At 46.9% G+C, this 21,726-nt stretch overlaps 1 protein-coding gene and 1 long non-coding RNA gene across 2 annotated transcripts in view; one reads left to right on the top strand and one right to left on the bottom strand.

Annotated features, from left to right (window-relative positions):
- Window positions 1-6,272, bottom strand: part of LOC109310442 — a 23,773-nt gene extending 17,501 nt beyond the window's left edge. Inside the window, exons 1-2 of the long non-coding RNA XR_002101205.1 lie at window positions 6,262-6,272; window positions 1,034-1,040 (exon numbers count right to left, since the gene is read on the bottom strand). This is a non-coding gene — a long non-coding RNA (uncharacterized LOC109310442). The remainder of the gene's footprint in view (window positions 1-1,033; window positions 1,041-6,261) is intronic.
- Window positions 5,725-21,726, top strand: LOC109310441 (lysosomal protective protein-like). The gene is made up of 11 exons (XM_019535575.1): window positions 5,725-5,894; window positions 7,745-7,856; window positions 9,556-9,690; window positions 10,372-10,530; window positions 11,079-11,170; window positions 14,363-14,447; window positions 14,966-15,115; window positions 16,065-16,192; window positions 17,770-17,932; window positions 18,712-18,801; window positions 21,429-21,726. Exons 1-11 carry the CDS (start codon window positions 5,725-5,727, stop codon window positions 21,513-21,515), a joined length of 1,371 nt encoding a protein of 456 aa, XP_019391120.1. The 3' UTR covers window positions 21,516-21,726.

The raw sequence follows: 21,726 nt of genomic DNA, 5'->3' as shown, positions 1-21,726 counted from the left end.
TGCAGGATGGGCTTGGTAAGTGTGCCTCATTGCTGGGGCTACCCAATGGGCCTTCTCAGTGAAATCCTGGGATGATAAGAGTCTTCCCACTGCTGAAATAGTGATACTAACAAGAATGTCAAATTCATCAAGCACCTGCAGGGTCCAGTTTGCAGGACAGTTTTGAAAATATTCATGTAGAAATTGAGTTTAAAAAAAAGCCTTCTGGTGACCTGGAAATCCTACTTTCAGCCAGCTCTGCTCATTTTCCCTTATGCAAAGGAGAAGCATAGTGTCTGTTATATAGCTGGGGATGTGGAGACAAATACTGGGGCTATGAAATTTTGGCAGCTGCTTCATTTTGGAGGTGTTTCAGCCTGTTTTTTGGCACCTGAAACACCAAATCTGAAATGAAACAGAACAAAACCATCTGAAATGTTTTGGACATTTTGGAGTGTTTCAGAGGGGGAGGGACTGCTCTAATATTTACATCTGTAGCTGGTCAGTGTTTGTGATCTGTCCCCGAGGTCTCTTCCAATCCCAGTGCTCTGGGGAGGGACAGAGAAACAGCATATAAGGTTCTGTGTGAAGCCTTACTCTGCCTTTTGTGAGCTGTCTGTCTGGAAGCAAGTGTGTGAAAGGTACTGGCTGGCTATAGTGACTGGCTTTCTAGTCGGTCTCTTGCTAGATTCTCTTTTTGGAAAGGATTGGATATACCTTTCCAATATATTACAGATAGAAGATATAGTAAGCAGAGAGAAGAAGATTAATAGTAAAGATATAGAATATATAGTGAACAGATAGAAGATATATTGCACAGAGAAGATCTATCACACACACCGCAGCACAGCAAACATTATGAAGTGTGCTGGAAAGGCAGGGCCAGGTCTTCTGGCAGGGGAGTGAGAAGAGCTAAAGGAGGTAGGGGGAGAGCTGCTTCCTTTAGGAATGACCACCCTTCCTGGGCTCCCATCTCACCAATACTCCTATCCTGCAGTGCATCATTGACTAGACCCTTAAGCACACTGAAATTAGCCTTCCTAAAGTTGAGCACTTCCACCCTACAAGTTGTCTTACCCACTCCGTGCCATATGGTGAATTCAACTGATTGATGGTCACTGTCCCCGAAGTGACCACAAATCTGTAGCTCCCCTACCAGGTCATTTCCCCCATAGCCAACACCGAGTCCAGTAAGGGACGAAATCATCAGCAAAGCTAACTGCGCTTTATCGTGCATCAGCAGATGCATGACAAATGGAATCAGGGAGGTGATACTTCCCCTCTATGCAGCATTGGTCAGGCTGCAGTTGGAGTACTGCGTCCAGTTTTGGGCGCCGTACTTTAAGAAGGATGTGGCTAGCTTTGAGAGGATCCAAAGGAGGGCCACTCATACAGTTAAGGGTTTACAGGAGAAGCCCTATGAGGAGAGACTGAGGGACCTGGACCTCTTCAGCTTCCACAGGAGAAGGCTAAGAGGTGATCTTGTGGCTGCCTACAAATTCATTAGGGGGGTACAGCAAGGGATCAGAGATGCTCCGTTCAGCAGGGCACCTCTTGTGGTAACAAGGAACAATGGTCACAAACTGTTAGAGAGTAGATTTAGGCTAGACATCAGGAGAAACTTCTTCACGGTGAAGGTGGCCAAAATTTGGAACGGGAGGACTTCTTTAAGGGAAAGCTGGATAGGCAGCTGGGTGGTGTCATCTGACCCCAGCACTCTTTCCTTTCCAAGGCAGGGGGTCAGACTCAATGATCTGTTGAGGCCCCTTCTGACCCTAACACCTATGAATCTATAAATTGATGCGTCAGGGGGTAAAGGAGGAAGGGAGATGTAGCAGGTAAAAGTGGAGAGGTACCTAGGGAGTCAGATGTCAGACAGGTTATAATGGGTCATCAATCCAATGTCTATATTAAGTCCATGAGTTTTTGTATCCAGCAGGCTTTTGAAATGAAGTTCATAGGCTTGGTATGTAGATTCTAACTGTAGATTCACAAAAAAACCATCATGCCCTGAGATGAGGGGATGTCGCTGGCCAGAAAGAACAGACTGGAGGAAAAGAAGGAGGCAGAAGCAAAACCAAAGACTGGAATAGCCTTGGAGACAATGCTTCTGGAATTAAATTACAGCTGGGTCTTAGCTACAGCGTTTAGCTCTAAAGTCAAATGCTATGTATGGGAAGGGTTTGGTGCCAGTGGTGAGGGTTGGGTCTTTCTCAGTATTATACTCTTCACACTGTTGCATTTCAGAGGGTAAATAATACAGAGCTGATGGGAGAAAATAATCAGCTAAAATGTACCCAGTTGGATCTCTGCTATGGGTACTGGCCATGTGCAACATGATTTCTGATTGCAGCCTTGTCTGCACTTGGATTTTTGCCACTGGTAGAGCTGAACTACTGCAAGCCCATCATGTGTGTATTACTCATGCTAGTCCAGTATGATTTGTACTTGTTAAGATGGTGTGTAATGCCTCTGCTAGAAGTTTGTAGGTCCACTGTGGACAGGACCTTAAAGAAGATGGAAACTTCCACCTACCTCCTCTGTTTTGCCTTTACCTTCCCCTTCACCTGTTCAGCTACTGAACCATGGGTGAAAGTGCTGTAGTTGTTGCAAGCTCATTGCCTTATCTGCAGTTGTTTCTGATCATACATATAAGCAAGTCCTTCCCCTGGCAATGCTAGCACAAGGCTGGATGGCTGTTCTGTGCTACTTTTATTAGGATGACCTTTTGCTCTTTGGGACTGACAGAGGGTCTCTGCCTCTCCCTCAGCTGTTTGGCTGTGAGCCATCAGGCACTGGCCCCTTGTAGCTGAGTAGAGTTCCCATACTTCCTGATCACCCTGTTTTTTTGCCTTGCATCAGCAAGAGATTGCATCAGAAAAAGCCAATTGGCCAAGACTTATGTCCTTCACCGGTGATCAGATACCACCAACATATATTTATCCACTCTCACCTGGACTAACAGAGCTGTATTGTATCCTCAGAGAGAGGTTTTCCAAGGGTAGAGAACACAGCTTCAACAGAACGGCTTTTTACCAGTAAGGGGGGCAGTAATCAGTAACTTTAAAGCCCTTCCTGATAAGTCTGTTTGTTCTTCTCTGTCTTTGTTTTCCCTATCAGGTCAGAATCTCGCCATTTGGCTTGCATTCCCCAGCTTGTCTGGGGAAAACTTTCCAAAGGTTAAGCAGCTTAAGGATGTCAGAACTCTGCCTGTGATGTCACCTAGCAGGAAGCCCCGCCCCCTCCCCTAGGAAACAAAGGAGTGCCTTCGGTCCTTGGTTTTGGCTTCCCTGAGAATATGAATGGTTGCAGGTTGGACCAGGCTGCTTCTCCAGGAAGATGGCACACTTGTGCAGCTAGCACTGACTAAGGCAGGATTTGCAAGTACCCTTCCTTTCAACACAGCCCATCCCCACTTCCATTAAGATTGAATCATCTTCAAATTTCATGTGAATGTTGGTAGATTATGGGTGCATCTACACAAGACCCTTCCTGTGCAATTGACCAATTAGCTGTACAATAATTTGTTGTCTGTCTACACAAGCAGTGCTGTTAGGCCAGAGTAAACTAATTAACTCCATTATAGGAAAGTACTGCCTGAACAAGTACTATTCTACAGTGGAGTTATTTATTCCACCACAACATGTATAATCAACAACCAGAACTGGCTGGGGCACAAGGGTGCTACAGTGCAGGGCTGTCTGCTGTCTAGCCCCACACTGTAGCACCCTCATATCCCAGCCAGGCCCTTCGCAGCACACTGAGCCAGGCAAGATCAGCCCTGGGCTGACAAGCTGACCCCCAGGGCCCCCTGCAAACTGGGACTGCACTGCCCCAGCTCAGTGTGCTGGGTCCTGGGCACACACGTAAATGCTGTACCTGGGGGCAATGAATTCTGGTATGAACTGTGCCGGAGTTTATTGTGTTGCATTAATATTCCCATGCAGACATGCCCTGTTTGTATTAAAGCATCTTCTGTGCCACATCCTACTCTGCAGGGAACTACTTCCTCTCTGACAGTCATGAGCAAATGGCTTCAGCAACAAGGCATCTCAAGCTATCTGCTGATGGGAATGTAATCAGTTATGCCACACTATGGCATCCATCTTGCTGCACAAAGGCAGGGACTGTGTGTAGCTGATTGTTTTCCTAGGGGCTTTTCTTCTGCGAAGCAAACGAAGGTGTCCAGTCCTTAAAGGTGCCATATAAATGCCTCTCCCAGAGAAGTCACTCAGGCCTTGTCTACATTCGGAAGAATGCTTGCTGCTGACAGTGGACACCTATACACATGCATCAAGGCTGCTCCAAGAAGCAGACTCGATTAATGGAGTTTGCTGGAGGGTGGTAATTACTGCACTCCAGCAGACTCTAGCGTCATGTGCATCAGCATCCCTGCGATGAAAACTGATGATGGGGGCACTTTAACTAAAGCTCATTCAGTGAGGTACTGCTGTTTTTTAGCATGGGGACACTGATGCACGTGATGCTCCAGGAGTGTTAATTAGAGTGGATCTCAGAGCCGCTTTAATTAAAGCACCACTCCCTTGCCTCCCAGAGCATGTGTATAAATGCCCAATGGGTATCAACAAAGGGGGGCTTTCGTGTTGTTGACAAGGCTATTTCTTCAGGAGGCATCACATGATGGAGCCCCAAAGTCAGCATTCAGAGTGGCAGGTTCAGAGTCTTTGCAAAGTGCATGTAGGAGCAACTTGCTTGGACTAAGCCTTTAGGTCTTATCTATATAGAGAATTGTACTAGTATCATTATGTCAGTTCAGTTAAACCATTAGACCTGTGTAAATTCCCATTTGGACATTTTTATTCCAGAATAAGAATGACTTTTTCTACTTCCAAAACAATGTAACATAAGCCAGAAGACTCACACTTTCTCTAATATGACAGTCCACATGGGGGATTATGTTGGTACCCCTAAATTGGTCTGACTGCACTTGTATAAGCATACTTGGATGTAAAGAAGCATTACAAGTTTTGGGTATGGGCAAGCTAACAAATTACAGCAAATTAATGTGGGGTAGGGACTAATGACATATCAGCTGCCCCATGGTATCTGTTCATGTGCCCTCTCTTAACCCATGATAAATGGAACCTAAACCACAAGTTTAAGCCTCAGCAAAACAGGGTAAGCTGCCCTTGTGAGCTTTTGTTTACCATGGGATAAGAGTAGGCACACAACAGTACAGCAAGTCCCCATCTCCTGCTTAACTCTCAGTGTTTGTCCATTTGTCCATAGCCTTAGCTGAGAAGGAAACATAGCTGCTGGTAGCTGCTGTGCACAGAACCAACTTCAGCAAAGCAAATAAACTGCCTTATACCCAAGCCCTTAATTCTTCCTGAAGACCTTCTCCCAGGGCCCCTATACACCCATTTCTGTCTCTCAGTTTCAGCATCTCAAGGCAGCCATTGTCTGTGTGTGTGTAGAGCTGAGCACCCTGGAGATGCTTAAAAAACAACCGAGTTAGGAGGAGCATCTGAAAATGGGGCCTGGGCATTTCAGAACCTTCACTGCAGGGGTAGGTCAGGGTGAATTTCCTCCAAAACAAACCTCACGTGCAGCCTTTGGGGCTGGAAATGATCCACAGGTTCCATTATCTCAGCCTGCTGGGAAACAAAGGATTCCAGGGTTATTTTTACCTCAAAAGCAAACGGAGGGTGAGTGCAATAAAGGTGGCTGGACACCCATGAACACCACTTCAGCAGGAGCTAGCAAGCACAGCAGTGCTTCACCATGAAGTTCCCCTACAGCCTGGCAGCGATATGTTACTTCTGCCTGGGTCTCTGCTCAGGACACTATGCTCCAGACCTCATCACCTCTTTGCCAGGGCTCTCTGAGATGCCAAGCTTCCAGCAGTGGTCAGGCTACCTTGAGGCAGGACCGGGTCACTACTTCCACTATTGGTAAGTACCAAGAGAAATGGGGGTGGAAATTAACAGTGGTGTTTCAGTTACATTTTCTTAGCTTTTGAATTGCTTTCTGCCTATTCTGCATAAGCCAAGCCAATAGAACGAGCTTGATACCAGTATCATGGGCTTTGCCGTGATTCAACTAAGGGTATTTTTGTGGGTTAATACCATCACTGCTAAGGCAGTGAAACTTCTGGATACAAACTGGGCCCAGGCTGGGTCCAAGCAGCCTGGTCATATAGGTTAAAATGCTGGCCATGTTAGTATATCAGCTGTGGAGGAGTGGTGGTTCCAAGGAAGACTGCTAACATGTATGTAGCAAAAAGCCATTGGGAAAGTCAATCCATGTAAACTGAGCCACTGGGTAGGAAGTGAATTTAATCAGATCATTCAAAATTCTTTTATTTGTGGTGATGCTGGGGGGAGGGCTAGACCTTAATATCTGACTACTGAATGCTGTAAGGAAAGGAAGCCTTTGTAAAAGATGCTGTAGGTATGATAGTGCAGATATATGTGAAGGCTGTCATCTTGGCATTGTTCCCAGGAACTGAGCCAGGAATCTCCAAAGGAAAAGCATGACTTATACCAACTCATGCTAAAGAGCACCTTAAGTTGGGACTGTAACTGATTTGCATCCTTTGTGTGTTGGCAAAATGGTGGCCCATAACATGTGTTCATCAGTGGGTTACCACTGTTCACAACAGGTACCCCAACACCTCCCCAGCATTTTCCAGCAAGCCCAGAAAAGACCAAGCCTGACATTTGTGATATTCATAATATATCTAACTGCCTTTTGTAGCTGTAAGGATGAGGGGTGCTCTTCCTGTGATGACTTCTGAGAAGCAGACTTCCTAAAATTATTTCTCCCACCACACCCCTGAGCACCCTGGAGATTTCTTTGCACTTAGAATTGTAGGGCTGGAATGGATATCAAGGGTCATCTAGTGCAACCCTTTGCATACATGCAGGATCTGCTGTTCTTAAAACAGTCCAGGCAGATGCCTTATATGGTTAACTGTGGGCTACTATTCCTTCTGTCATAAATGATGGAGGTGGCCATTAAGGTCTTGTCCACACTACAGTGATGGACACTGACAAGGGGAAGAAGACAGGCTGTGTGTTGTGGGAACCCATGTCTGTTCCACCTTAGGTAGTGTCTCATGGGTAGTCTGAGGAGCTGTGTGGGGGATCCTACAGGACATATATACCCTGCCTGGAACAAATCTGAGCATAGCAGTACTCCATAACTGTCCTGTTGTGGGTTGGTTTTACCAGGGTTGATGGGACCAAATGGTGGTACAACTATGCTAAGAAACCCATGGTGCCATACCACCGCAGGGGCTGATCTCCATTGCAGTGATGTCAATGGGAGTCCTTCCATTGACTTCAGTGGAAGCCAGCCCAGTGATATAAGGTATCCTCAGGTGTTGGCTTGGAAACAGAGAGCAAGATTCTCCATGCCACTTTGGTGCAGGGTGTGTGTGGAGGGGGTGTGACCATTTCTCTTCCCAAAGAGCAAGTCAGATACTTGCACTACAACTTGAGGGCTTATCTCCCATTAGCAGCCCAGGCAACTGCTTTACCAGAAATGTAACCAAGCAGAAAATCACTTGGGGCAGCAGCAAGGCCTGGGGGAGTGGTGATTTCTAGATGCCAGTGCCAGTAGTGTGCCCAGACAGCAGTGGTGGCAGCTATTTATGTGCCCCCTCCCCTCCTGATTGGCACCTGTGGCTGCTGTCTCCCTTGTCCCACTTTAGTTATGTTACTGCATTCTCTGTAGGGTCACAAGGAACTCACCAAGGGCTGGAGTAGTCACAGGGCTTTCCTCCATGCTTTCTCCACAGGTTCGTGGAGTCTCAGGGCAACCCAGCTACTGATCCAGTAGTTGTGTGGCTGAATGGGGGACCTGGCTGCAGTTCCATGGAAGGACTTCTGGCTGAGAATGGCCCCCTTCATGTGAGTACAGAAACACTGCATGATACAGTGATACCTTTTTGTTGTCTCCATTGAACAGATGGGGAAACTGAGACACAGAGCAGGAAATGTAACTTCCCCAATGCCACAGAGCAAGTCAGCAGCAGAGTCTAGAATAAATGCTGAGTTTCCTAGCTCCCAGCCATATGCTGTATCCACAGCATGTTGCTTCTGTGATACTACTCTCCTGAGTGCTCAGACACCTGCCCCACTGTCCAGCCATCTTCACAGTTCCCCTCAGGCTTTAGCCCTTCATCCCCTGCTTCTAACTCAGTGTGAGTCTGCATCAAAGGCAGCAGTTCCTAAAGGAGAAGTCACAGCCCTAAAGGCGTTACAGCATTTAAAAGTAGGGCTATAAGTCCCACAAAACCCTGGTACCTCCAGGACTTCATGTCTATAGTTAACGGGTCAGGGACTTACCACACCTCAGCTACTTTGTGATAACTGTCTTTGGGCCCTTACTTTGTGGGTAGTAAAAGCTAAATAAGGGCAGCTTGGCTCTGTTTTATTCAGTGGCCAGATGTCCAAGTTAAAGTCTCACTGTGGGGTGGAAGTAGGTACATGGCAAGTACCACCGAGAAGCTGAGATATAGTAAGTTCCTGCCCCACATTAACTGTGGGCACATGAACTGCTCTATGGGATTTCCTGATGTTATCCATCTGGAAGTGAGATTGCAACCTGGGAATGTTTAGCAAATGGCTAGTGCTTATTCTGCTGCTTGAAGCCTATAGGGCACAGCTGGTGTCACTGGGGGAGGATGGGATGCAGTTGTTTCTTTACTAGCCAATGAGGGGTGGGTTAGAACATGCCCTATAGCAAGTAAATCCATGCTAGATATGGATACTATGGGAATGGAGACTGTATTTGCTGCTTAGGTTGTGGAATCTCTATCCTTGGAGGTTTTTAAGACTCAGCTAGACAAAGCATTAGCTGGGATGATCTAGTTGGGGATGGTCCTACTTTGAGCAGGGGGTTGGACTAGATGACCTCCTGAGGTTCCTTCCAACCCTAATTTTCTATGATTCTATGCTGGTTGAGGTTAACATAAGGGTTCCTGGGTCCTAGTCCTGATCTGGACCATTTGACTGTGTGTATATCTTTGGAATTAGCTGAAATATGGGAGGCCAACCTGCGGCACAGGTGCCACGCATGGAATGGGCAGCCTCTGTGTAGCACATGGCAAATCAGGGAGGGGAGAGGCACCACAGTGACAGAAAGCAGAAAAAAACCCAGCAAATTGGTCAGGGAGCACAGGGATGGAAGCAGAAAGCAGAGCAGAAGATCAAGCAGGGGAAGGGGATTGGAGTGACACTTAGGGAGGTTAATTTGTGGCAGAGCTGCTAGAAAGGTTGTCCCCCCCCTGCCCCCAAGCAAAAAAAATGTAAACAGTCTGATAGGATGGGATGGTAGTAGAAGCAATTTTGACAAGGTTTTGCTGTAAGGGAGTTCACAACATTGAGTCCCAGCTGAGCACTAACAAAGCACTGAAGGGAGGAAGCTCACAGCATCATAGTCCAAGCCAAGACACTTCAGGGAGGAATTTAAACCAGGCAGCTATGGTGAGGCAGCAGCTGCCTGCAAACATGTCTGAACCCTACACTAAGAGCTGCAGTGACACAGGTGAAGCCATGAATCTTGCCTGTAATACAGTAACCCCGTCTATTTGCCCCTCCTACACAGCTGAATGATGATGGCATGCCCTACCTGAACCCCTACAGCTGGAATAAAGTTGCCAACATGCTATACCTGGAGTCCCCAGCTGGGGTTGGCTATTCCTACTCTGACTTTACTCAGAGCTCGATAAGTGATAACCAGGTGAGTGATGGCATCTAGGAGAATGAGTAAGCCTGAATTTCCCTGGGGATGAAAGAGTGAAGAGGGAAGAAGTTGCTTGGAGGTTAGTGACACTGACTCACCAAATGCCCTGCCCAAAGATGACTTGTGACTAGCTGCAGTTTGTTCTTTGCCAAGATTTCATCCTAGAAAGTGGTTCCTAGGCACAAAGATAAACATCACCAGGATGCCTGCCTGAAATCAGAGAGAGAGAATCCCTGAACTCCCTCCATTCCTCAGTAGGTGCTCCCTTGGAAGCCATTTAAATGCTAATGCAGCTAACCTTCAGGGGCTGATCCTGTTGTTGGTAACATCTAGGGTGGGTGTGGGATGCCTTAATCATGATAATGTGCTATTTTGCTAAGCCCACCTGGTAACATGATGAATCAGGGGAGGCAGAGGGAGGAGATATTTTGCCCTCAATATTTCATATGGGTCATGAAGTTCAGTTACTATTGATCCAGGCCCATTGCTCTGGGAGAGAATTTCTCCTTGACAAGTCACTGCAGGATCAATTAGTACTGTCCTGAGGTGCCAGGGCTGAACTCTCTACCAAGGGAATCCTGTTCTAGTATTGGAAGCAGGAGTCAAGCTCAGGCAATACAAATTCCTTGGCCTGCAACTGCTGTTAATCCCTATGGATGTCATGATTTCTTCCTCCAGGTGGCTGAAGATAACTATCAGGCCCTTCAGAGCTTCTTTGCCAAATTCCCTGCCTTCAGCAACAATGATTTCTATGTTTTTGGGGAGAGCTACGGTGGCATCTATGTCCCCACTCTCAGTGCAAAGATTGTGAAGGGATCTGCCAATTTCAACTTTAAGGTAAGTGGACAAAAAGCAGAGCAGCAGTGTTAGAGGATCAGATTGCTGAGCCAAAGAATGGGGTGGGAATTGTGCCTGCACTGGGAAAGCTCCCACTCTACCCGAGGTGTTACTATAATTGAGTGTACTGTAATAGCTGCTATTTTGGTATCCTGCTTCCTGATACATGGGATCAAACCACATATTCATTCAATTGGGTATCTTACCTCTGAGAGCTGCTAATTAACAAAGCTCTAAAACCTCATCCTGCTTCCTTTTGGGTCAATGGAAACATTGCATTGTCCTAAATAGAACAAGCTCTAGACCTTCAAGCTATAGTGTCAAAAACCATCTGTCTCATAGGCTGGAGCAAGTGCACAAGATGTTTTTGAGAGCCGGGGCATCTTCAGATTCTGTAGAATTTAAGCTTCCATTTAAAATAAACGCAGGTTTCATGCATGAATGTTTACCAGGGTCAACTCCCAAATACAATGTCCCCTCCTCTGGTTAGTTCCTGAGCTGCCTGTGGCCTTCTCCTTCTTGGGACTGACGCTGTCCTCCAATTCCAGGGCTTTGGAGTTGGGAATGGAATGACCAGCTATTACCTCAACGAGGTAACTCTGATGGAATTTGCTTACTACCATGGAGTCTTTGGAAATGAGTGAGTAGTGAGAACATGGGAGCTACTCCCATAGCACCACAACCCCTTCTCCACTAGTGCCCCTGTTCTGATACCACTGTCCAGCCAGCATTCCCAGACCCTTTTTCTTGTCAGATATTTTCTCTCCTCCTCTGCTGTGGCTAGTGCCTGTATACCTAGCCTTAAATCTAAGCACCATCCCCTATCTGCTTGACTGTAACAAAACACTCCTACACTGTCATCTACATCTGCTATGGGAGACTGGGGGTAGACTATTTTGCACAGTGGTGTTCCATAACATTGCAGCCTGCAGTATCCTATGAGCAATAGTATGTCATCAACAAGAGGCAGAGCAGCAGGTGTATTTCCTCATGCCCATGTGCCATAGTTGCTCTGTGACTCAGGAAGCTGAAAGTAATGTATTCACCCATCCAGGATATCCTAGGTATGGGTGTAACTCTGTTTCTTGGAATCTGAGTTCATAAATAAAATTCTCCCTTTGACACATCTTGCTAGCAGTGGTTTTGGGGAGTGCCAATCTGAGTACACCGAGATTCTGACAAGCTCAGAACCTGCAGTAGCTATTTGGATCCCTTACTGACTCCAGAGCCTTGGATCAAAGTCCACAGAGAAACCAAGTATGATTTTGCTTGTTGAAAGCCTAACCTAAACTAAAGTAAAAGTTTGTCTGCATAGACAAGGAACCCAGACCCCTCAGATCCTGATACCCCTGAGCTTTGGGAAGTTCAGCACTTGTATCTGGGCTTCATGGCTTGGGCCCATTGCTAACAATAGTCTACCAGGTTACCAAAACAAAGAGTTTTTAAACTTTATTCTCTTTGGCCAGTGATGCCATCCTGCTCAGCTCTTCTTCCTCATTTACCTCATGCACCCTGAAAATGGGACAGGGGTTCACTAAACTTCAGGGGAGCTATTTATTGAAATATAGTGAAAACACAGGTATCCTTATTAGGTATGGTGAAACCTTTCATCTTAGGATACTTGTACATGTCAGGGTTTAGTTCTCCCTAAATTGAAATGGTGCATTTTTAATTGGTAGATTTTTAATTGTGATTAAAAACCCACCTTTTCAATGTAGGGACTTCCAGAGCGGGCAGTCTCTGCTGAAGGGGGAAAAAAAAAAAGGATTGAGGGGGCCAATCCTTTTCCAGAGCCTGCCTGCCTGTCCTGCAGCCAGGGAGTGAGCTGCTGGCGGGCCATGAGCTGTGTGAGTGCCTAGGGCTTCCCTCCATGGCACCAGCGCACCCTGGGCAGCACCTGCCCACTGGCACCAGGCCCGGGCAGTCCCAGGAGGCACTGCCACTGCAGAGGGAAGCACCAGCCCCACCCCCACAGCTCAGGGGCTGCACAACTGAGTGGCAGCTCATTCAGGTAGGTTGGTGAGAAAAAAAAAGTAAGGGGCCTGATGGGTTTTTTTTCCCTCTCCCACGGCCAGGAAGTGGGCTGCCGGCAGGTCATGCCGGCCCTGAGCTGTGGGGGATCCCAATGCTTCCCTCTGTGGTGGTGGTACCCCCTGGTACCACCCAGTTGGGGTGCCAGTAGGTGGGTGTTGCCTGGGGTGTGCTGCTGCTGTGGTGGGATTTACTGGGGTCCCCTGCAGCCCAGGGGCTGCATGACCCACCAGCAGCTCGCTTGCTCCCCAGCCATGAGAGATGCAAGCAGGCTCTGTGAGAAAAAAAAAAATCAGACTCCTCACCACTTTTTTTTTTTTTTTCCTTAGTGGAGTCTGCCTGTGTGAGCTGCCACTAGATTGCACAGCCCCTGAGTTGTGGGGGTCTTGGTGCTTCCTTCCACAGCAGTGGTGCCGCCTAGGTGGGATGCTAGCTGCACTGGTGCAGCCCCAGTTCACAGGCAGTACCTGCCGGATCCAATGGTACACAGGGTGCTGGAAGCCTGGGCATGCTTGGGGAAGCTCAGGCTTGGCAGGCTTCCGGTGCCCCATGCAGTGCCCCACCGCCTTCCCCGCTGCCTGGCTGCCCCGTGAAGGCAGCAAGAGGGCAGCTGGATGTGTTGGCAGCCAAAGAAGGTGTCAAGGACAGTGCGTGGACCACTGCAAGTCCACCAAGCCCAAACTTCCCTGAGCATGCCCAGGCTTCCAGCACCCTGTGCACTGTCCCCACCACCTACAGCTGTAATTTGTTACATAGCAAACAAATTAAATCAAAATATGCTGCCAAAGGGGTACACTGTTATGGAATTTAATCATCATATGCCGCAAAATGTATACACTGTTACGCAAGTAAATTGTTAAAAAGGGCAATTAAACCACTAAAAGGGGCAGTTTCCTCACACGCACCATGGTCCTTCATCACGTGTACAGGCTAGGGACAGAAATTACACATAAGTGATCAGAAACATGTTCAAATCTATAATGCAACAGAAGTTCAGTGCACATAAACTGCTTTCAAAACAAAACTGATTTAAGATAAACCTGGATAGATGTAGTATCAGATTTAACTGATTTAGATTAAATCAGTTTATTGAAGTTCTGTCCCAGATCTCTTCCAGATTCAAGTTAACTCTCAGTGTTCCAGACTCCCAGGATGCTTTGTACCTCCCTTACAATCTGCCCTTGCAAGGTGGTTGACCTAGCCTTGGTCCCAAGTTGTCTGCTTCAGCCAAGTAGGGGGGTGTGCTCTAGCACCCCCAGCTTCTGGCCAGGGCCACTGCAGGGATGTGGCTGCATTTCTGGAATCAAAAGTGAATGTCTGTTCACTTGTTTATCAGGTCAATCGATGCAGCTTAGACTAACCTGCAAAGATTGAATCAATTCAGCCTCAGGCTTTTTGGCAGTCTCTACTTAGCCACAAAGACTAGCTTCCAGGCCTAAGTTCTCAGTAGCCCTTTAAGGTGTTCAGTCAAGGGTTTTTTCTCCATACCATGTTGAGATGGGCAAATCACATTTCTGGCCCAGGTCTCAGCAGTTGGACATAGCCTCTGTAAGTGGCAGAATGTAACCATTCCTATGTCTGGGAAAGTTCAATTTCTGAGCTGGATTCAGAACTACCAGATTTAGGAATATTCACTCTGAAAGGATTGGTCTGGCCCTCCACAAAGACAGGTTTGGAACTGAGGTTTGCTCTTTTAACGATAAATGAGTAGATCAGTGGTTTTGATTCAGGTCCATCTTGAGCTGTAAGATTCCTCCCCTGTGCAACATGGGGTTCTTTTTTTGTGCTTTCTGCCCTGCAGGCTATGGGCCTTACTGAATAAGAACTGCTGCTACCAAGGAACCTGCAATTACATCAACAACACCAATAGCAACTGCATCACTGCGGTGAGTTGGCTCCTCTTCCTTGGTTTTGATTCCTCTTGAAGGAGCAGCTTTTCAAACCTCACTCTTCCAGGAAAGGGGAGAATAAGGGCCCCATCACCACTGATGGTGCATCATGTTTTCTGTACCTGTTCAAAACCACATCAGTTTATCTGGGTTTTAAAATGCTTCATTGGATACAGTGTGGATCCAGCTTAATTGAATGGCAAATAGAAAACTGTATCACAGCCTGAATGGCTCTGACCTTTGGGTTCACATTAAGTTAGCTTTCTAAACTAGTTCAACAAGTATGGTGCTAAGTCCCAACTTTAAGAAGATGAATGTTGACATGGTCACTGCACACATCCCCCACTACTCCAATACATCTCCCTTCAGGGGCTCCTCAATCATCTTCTCTAGCTTTATCCAGGCTTCCCTATCTCCTTCCATTCTTGCAGCCAGCCCCTACCATCAGCATTTGCCACCTGCTTTGCCTCCTTCGTATAGCTAAATCTAACCTTTCATGTTGCATCCCCCTCCAGATACTACCAGCATACGAAAGACTGTATGGCATTGGCTTGAACGTGTACAACATCTATTCCCCATGCTGGGGTGGTGCGAACTACCAGGAACGCTATGAGGCTGACCTGTCCAACCTCTTTCATCAATACCAGTTTAATGTGCCAGTGCCGGTAAGTAGCTGGGCTGTGAAGGGTGACCTGTGGTAGCTCTGCTTGCAGCAGCAGATGGGGGAACTTTGAGTGACTGATTGGCTTCTCGTGTATTTCTAGCATAGAGAAGCCAAGTCCAAATTCTGGTGGACACACTAGCACCCACAAAAGATACTGTCATAGTGAGCACTGTCCTTGGCATCTCCAGTCTCAGTACTGAATTGGTCGTAGAGACTGCCCTCCCTTCCCATAACTAAAAGGCACCCTCCTTATAATGTAGTCCAAAATCTCTTCTGTTACTGCTCAAGACAGAAGAAACCTGTATAATAAGGTTATAGACAGTGTTGGTTATGTCAGCTAGTAAGAGAGCCAGCAAGAAAAACAGGGTCGGTCTGTGCCCATCAGCCTCAAACTCCCTTGACAAGCACATCTTATTTTCTCTCTACTGCTAAGAACATACGGGGGAGATAACATAGCTACTCTCTGGATGATCTGAGGGTACAGACTTGAGTTTCCAGGGGTGTTCCCAGCCCCAGATACCAGGGCTTCAACAATCATTTTTTTAAAGTAGAAAAAGCTGGGCCTGCTGTCTCAGGAGGAGATGATGCTGATTTATGGGAAACCAGCCTGCAAAGCTGGAGAAGTCCCACAGCCCTTGGGAACAGCGCACCATAGGTTCTGTTGGCAGTGGGAAAAGAATACAGCAGAGCAGGAATACACAAAATGGGGGATAAGACACAGAGGGGTTCACCTGAAGGAAGTTCTTCACAAAATGGGTCACATGGGTGAGATAATTGTTCTGGGAGAGGGAGCAGGAGGAGGTAAAAGGCAAGAAGCAGGGAGTAAACTATGAGAGGGTCATCTGAGTGATGCCCACACTGCCAGGATTGGGTCTGGGAAGATCTGCCACAGAGGCAGACTCTCCAAAGCGGAGTCTTGCTGACCCAAAGCTCTGCATGTGCATTCCCAGAAAGTTGGCTCTATCCCTGGAGTCCCTAGGTGCATCAACGCCACCGCTATGTACATCTGGCTGAACCGTGATGATGTCAGACAAGCCCTCCACATCCCGAGCTCCCTGCCCAACTGGGAGCTTTGCAGGTGAGCCTTTCATTTTGCTAGGCTGCTGTTCTTAGGTCTTTTATTGGTGATATGAGCCTGTGTTAGCACATACATGAATGCACTGAGTGTTAACTGCTACAGAGTGGCATGGAGCAGAAGGGCAATATAGCTCCTTTGGGACACAGCAGGTATGTGCACTGGTGATCTTGGTGGCAACTATTGTTTCCGTGCCATGGATACCCGATAGAGTAAAACTCTACTTGCTTTGTTTTCTGGGAAGGAGAGAGAGACCCCTGGAAGCATTTTCCATGGGGTAGGTATCTTATTAAAGGCTCTCCAGAAAAAGTGTAGCTTCCCATGCTTGGCCACCCAGGATGTCACAGCAGTCTGGGGAAGGAATGGCCACTCTTCAGTCTTAAAGGGTGTGGCCCTAAATGAACAGCTTTGTAGGGTGTCCCTGATCCGCTGCTTTCACTTCTATGATCAGCAGTTTGTACAACCTGACAACTGTTCCTAGAAGGCGAGAGTTAAAGGGGCCTGTGGATCAGTAAAACAGTAAAATAATCAGATATCTCATCATTTTCCATTTACTTCTAGATATTTTCTTAGCTAGGGTCATGCAAGTAGACTGGCCCTTTTTTACATAAGGGCACCTGGTGCTATAGCCCAGTCCCTGCTGTGTTTGGGTTGCTGTGGGAGGGAAGTTCTTAGTCAAAAAGATCTGGTTTTATTTTAAGTGAGAGAAGTTCTTCTGGGCAAGTGAGAGTATTTATAGCAAACCCCAATTAACTGAACAATGTGCTACTACTATGCTTTTTTTGGTGCCTCAAAACCTGTGCAGAATCTGTCCACTACAGCTATGTATGCCCTGCTCCATGAACAACGCGTGCCCCCAGCAGCTGGCAAGGCATGGCAGTGGCAGGAGCGCAGCGGCAGGAGTGCAGCGGTGGTAGCGGGAGTTCAGTGGCAGTGGGGCCAGCAGGGACCGCAGACCGCCCACAGATGCCACCAGTGGTGTCGATGGCAGGGCGGCAAGCAGTGACCACCCACAGGTACCACCAACTGTGCTGGTGCCGCCTTTTTGTAAGGCATGCACCGCCATGCTCAGGGGCTGCATGTGTACCTGCACTGTCCCCCTGCCCCTGCTCTCCCTGTAGCATCTAAATGGTGCTCTCCATCCCTGGGCCATGGTTATATGAGGTATCTGAGTGCCTCTCTGAAAGTTCATGTGTAACTGTTTGATTTTTACAACCTAGAACAGTGTTTCTCAACCTTGTTAGACTCAAGGCACCCCTTGGAACATGTCAGCTCTTAGCTTAGACTCATTTCTTGACTATGGAAAAATAATGGAGCAATTAGTTTTTTGCAAAGAACCCTGAAAGATCACAGCAGATCACAGTGGTTTTGACACATGGATTCCTATTTGAAATCTCTGTTTTTTTCTTGTGAATTATGTGGAGGTGCTTGCACACCTAACAATGCTAATATTGAACAGCAGCCTGCATATGTAGGCCTCAAAAGGATCTCCTGTTACCCAAGGTGTCACAGAGCTCTGGTTGAGAATCACTGGCCTAGAGGAACTGCTACTTACCGCACATATTCATCTCTCTCTGTAGTTCACAAGTGAGAACTCACTACAAGAGGATTTATATGGACATGGCCCCCTTCTACCAGAACCTGCTCAAGCATGATCTGCGAGCACTGGTTTACAATGGAGATGTTGACATGGTCTGCAACTTCCTAGGCAGCGAGAAGTTTGTGGAGTCTCTAAACAAGCCAGTAAGCAGCTAGGGTGGTGTTTTGGTTTGATCTAAGGGAACACACCTTGTGGAGAAAAGGCAACAAAAAAGTCTAGTAACACTGGGCTTGCACCACAAGGAACAGGCTAGAGTCAATCTGATGGACATAGGGGACCGGGTCTGTGACTGCAGAAGACTTGGCATGTTTGTGGGTGGTGGATGAATGCTGGCTTAGGGAGCTCCTCCTATCTGCAAATGGGTGTAAATGATGTTGCTGGTGTATGAAAGGCAGTCACAACGGAAGCCGTGAGTGGTGCAGTGGGGAGGATCCTCAAACTGCCCTACACCTAGACAGAGGGGGCTGGCTGAGGCTTCCCTCTAAGTCCTGAGCCCCTGTACAAGGACCCCAAGTGACAAGGGAGTATTTGAGGCTCTTCCACCCTAACAGAAGATCAGTCACAACAGAACCTCTTCCCAGAGCTGAAAGAATGGTACCAGAGACCTCTGAAATGCAAGGGCCCAAGGGGAAGGACAGTGACCAGCTGCAAAGCGTATGCATTTTCTGAGGGATGTTGGCAGTCTTCCCCTCTTCCCAAGAACTCTGAATGGACTTGTAAAGCTTCCTGCAACTGATGTTTCACCTCATACTTAATGGGGGGGGACAAGGATTTGATTTGTGTCCTCTGCTTGCCTATAAATTGAAAAATAAATGTGTTTGGAGAGGAAAAGAAGGACCACAAGGAATAGAGAAATAGTGGCTTGGTCAATTTCCTGTTTTCTCCCAACCCATTCCATCCCATCCCCTCTTTGATCTTGCAGATGCTGAAATCTTACCAGCCCTGGTACTATAACAATCAGATAGCTGGGTTCTTCAAGGAGTATGAGAAGATCACATTCCTCACTGTAAAGGTCAGTGCCTTTTCCTTGCTATTGTGCTGGCTCTAACAAGCTGCCTTCCAATGGAAGCCCTATGTGGTAGGCATCAACATTAAGTATATTGCCAATACTTCAGAAATTCACCTGGAAGGCTAAAAGAAAAAAGGCCAGATCTACTTTTGCTCACACTAGTGGAAATATGGAGGTATTTGGGCTCTACTCTGGTACAACTGACAGGATATGTAGGCCCTGTACCTGGAAATACAACCTGCTGCTATCACATAGTATTGTAGAATGTACCTGTCAGCCACTGAGTAAGCCTGTGTGCTACCTTGAAATAGACTGATGTAGCAATATCAAGGGCTGATTCCTAGTGGTGGTGTTTGAATGTAAACTAAGCATGTCACACAATTTGCCTGCTTCTGCCTTGGGCCTGTTGTGCTACATATTTTAGTAAAAAGCTGGGAAATCTAGTCTGCGCTAGCCTCTTCTCTACCTCTCTGCTTACAGCAGTGTTGCAGCATGAAAGATGAGCTGGGTGTGGGCTGCCTGGATAGGCCTTTGCCTTGTTTCCTGGTTTCATTTTGTTTTTAAAATCAAAGCTCCAAGTTATGCTTTAAGTACCATATTCTATTGGATGCAATGTGTCCTGAATATAATTGGCATCTTGTTTTTGAAAGGCAGAAGGAAGAAAAACATTTGTTTCAGAGTTATGGCTGCATAGAGCAGGGACAGAGTCTAATCTTCAAATGACTTGCTCTCCCTTCCCTGCTTCACTAAGCTGAAATAGCAGGAGAAAGACTAGAAACAACCAGCAGACAGCAATATTGCTCTAGGGTAGAATGTTAAAAAGGAGAGGCAACCCTTAACACCTCTGCAGTGAAGAACAATGAGTCATTAAGTCAACTGACTTCCTCAGCTGCCTGAATAGTAATATAACAGCTGCTTCCCAGTTTAATACACAAACACCCTAATTTGGGGGTGGGGCTGATTTTGGGGGAAAAGGTCTGTAAGAATCCTCAGATCATGATGACCCAGGTGTAACTGGTGCAGAGCCAGAAGCCAGAGGTTGCAGTGAGCCTGCAACAACAGCCCTGAGGTGGGAACTGCCCCATTTGTTTCATGGGCTAGTAACTGGGATGCTGGACACTGATGCTGAACATTTAATCAGAGAAAGAAAGGATCACACTATGTAGCTGTACTTCAGCCGTTCCCAAAGATAGGTGGATATGCACAAGATTAGCCAGGAATGTGGCTGACACCCAGAAAATATACCTAGATCTTTCACAACATATGGCAGTTGTGTGTACAGGAGAGGAACGACTGTTTCCACATTCTCAATAGGGAGGGGACTCCCCATTCAGAAGTTTGAGGAACTCTGCTCTATGGAAGTGTAGTTATTCACACGTAATGTAATTATGTGTAGCAACCTGTGAGGCCACAGTGCATTAGGGGATGGACAACACATTTAATTAAAAGAAATCAGTGTGACAAGGCAGCCATGATTTCAACTCCCACCTCTAACTGACTTGTTTTAATCTGAGCCTGTTTAGTGGGTGGTAATGGCAGCAAGAAGCCCAATGGAGGTTGCTGGCAGCTTTCCAACTGAAGGATAAGCCAGTCATAGTGCTATGTCACCTATTCATATCTGAATCTTCAACATCAGTGGTGCTCATCCTCTTGGCCCTGTGGGCAGATGAGTGGCACAGTGCAGGTCCACAGGCCAGAGACTGGCCCCACATGTCTGGATTGGGCCATGTGTGGTTTTGGCTGCCCCTGGCTTGGGCCCTATGCTGCCTGTTTGCTGGCATCAGGCCCCATGGCCTTACACTGCCCTCACCTGGCCCCACACACTGTGATCATGCCCTGTACTGTCCTGCATGACCAATCTAGCATGCAAGGCCACAGCCCACAGGGGTCCTTGTGGAACCATGGGGAGCCTGCAGGTAGAACGAGACAGCACTGGGGGCTGGATCTGGCTCATGGGTGTGAGTTGAACACCCCTGTTCTACATTTATTGCTAAATCATCCAGTTACTGTATGGGAATTTCCCTGGGTACGGCTTCGCAGATATCAGTTTCTCCCCTGAAACAGACTCAAAAGAGACTCTCAGTGCGTCTCAGTCAGTGTCAGATTAAAATCAATCCAGATGAAGAAATCAGCAGAGAAAATGCACAGCAAAAGTGAGGGCATGAGAATCACCTAGATACTCAAGATTGGGATCAAAGTAAGTTTGGGGTTAATTTATTTGGGATCTGTGTTTGAGAGACCTTATGATGGAGCCTCATTTGCTGAAAAAACTCAGTCTCTTGGCATTTTCTGAAGGTATCTCCATAGATCAAGGGCTCTGCCAGGAAGCTTTTACTATATCTTACACACGGAGGAACAGCAGATATTTACGCCTACTTGGCTAGGCAGATTTTTAAAAAACTACCCAAAGCAGTAGAGGTGGATTAAAACAATATACAAGGCTACTAATGTTCTCAAGGACTGGAGCAGTGTAATCAGCTCCACAGTCATAGAACATTTCTGTTGGAATGAGAAGTATTCCTGCCCTTCAGGGATGGTATTAAATAGAAGCAGTTTCTTGAAGTGTTTTTTGAAAACCCACCTCCTTTCTACAATCCAACAGTGTTTACTGTTGTCTATCTAATGTGCAGGGTGCAGGTCACATGGTCCCGCAGTACAAGCCAGGTCAGGCTCTGAAGATGTTCCAGTGCTTCCTCTCCAACACCACTTATGTATAAATAGCATCCCTACTCCAATCTCGTCCATTAGTAAGTACACACTCTTGGATAAGCTGTGGGACTGAGCGGTGTCTGGAAACCCAGCTTGGCTCTTTCATTTACCAGTGAGGAGTGTCAGAGCTGCTTTGGATTCTTCTCTTCAATCATTCTGTGTAACACTCAAATTATTTAAGCTATGTATATGTATGTATGAATAAACCTATTCACTGAA

Source organism: Crocodylus porosus, unplaced genomic scaffold, assembly GCF_001723895.1.
Source record: "Crocodylus porosus isolate Cpor-Errol unplaced genomic scaffold, CroPor_comp1, whole genome shotgun sequence".
Classification (NCBI taxonomy): Eukaryota; Metazoa; Chordata; order Crocodylia; family Crocodylidae; genus Crocodylus; species Crocodylus porosus.
Note: the sequence above shows the minus strand (reverse complement) of the source record. Positions and strands in the feature narration are given on the sequence as shown.

Bases quoted from the DNA above. Each gene is read 5' to 3' on its own strand.
- LOC109310441 (XM_019535575.1), top strand. From the start codon at position 5,725: ATGAAGTTCCCCTACAGCCTGGCAGCGATATGTTACTTCTGCCTGGGT. The intron at 14,448-14,965 runs GTGAGTTGGCTC...ATCCCCCTCCAG, and splicing joins ATAGCAACTGCATCACTGCG to ATACTACCAGCATACGAAAG. The intron at 18,802-21,428 runs GTCAGTGCCTTT...TCTAATGTGCAG, and splicing joins TCACATTCCTCACTGTAAAG to GGTGCAGGTCACATGGTCCC.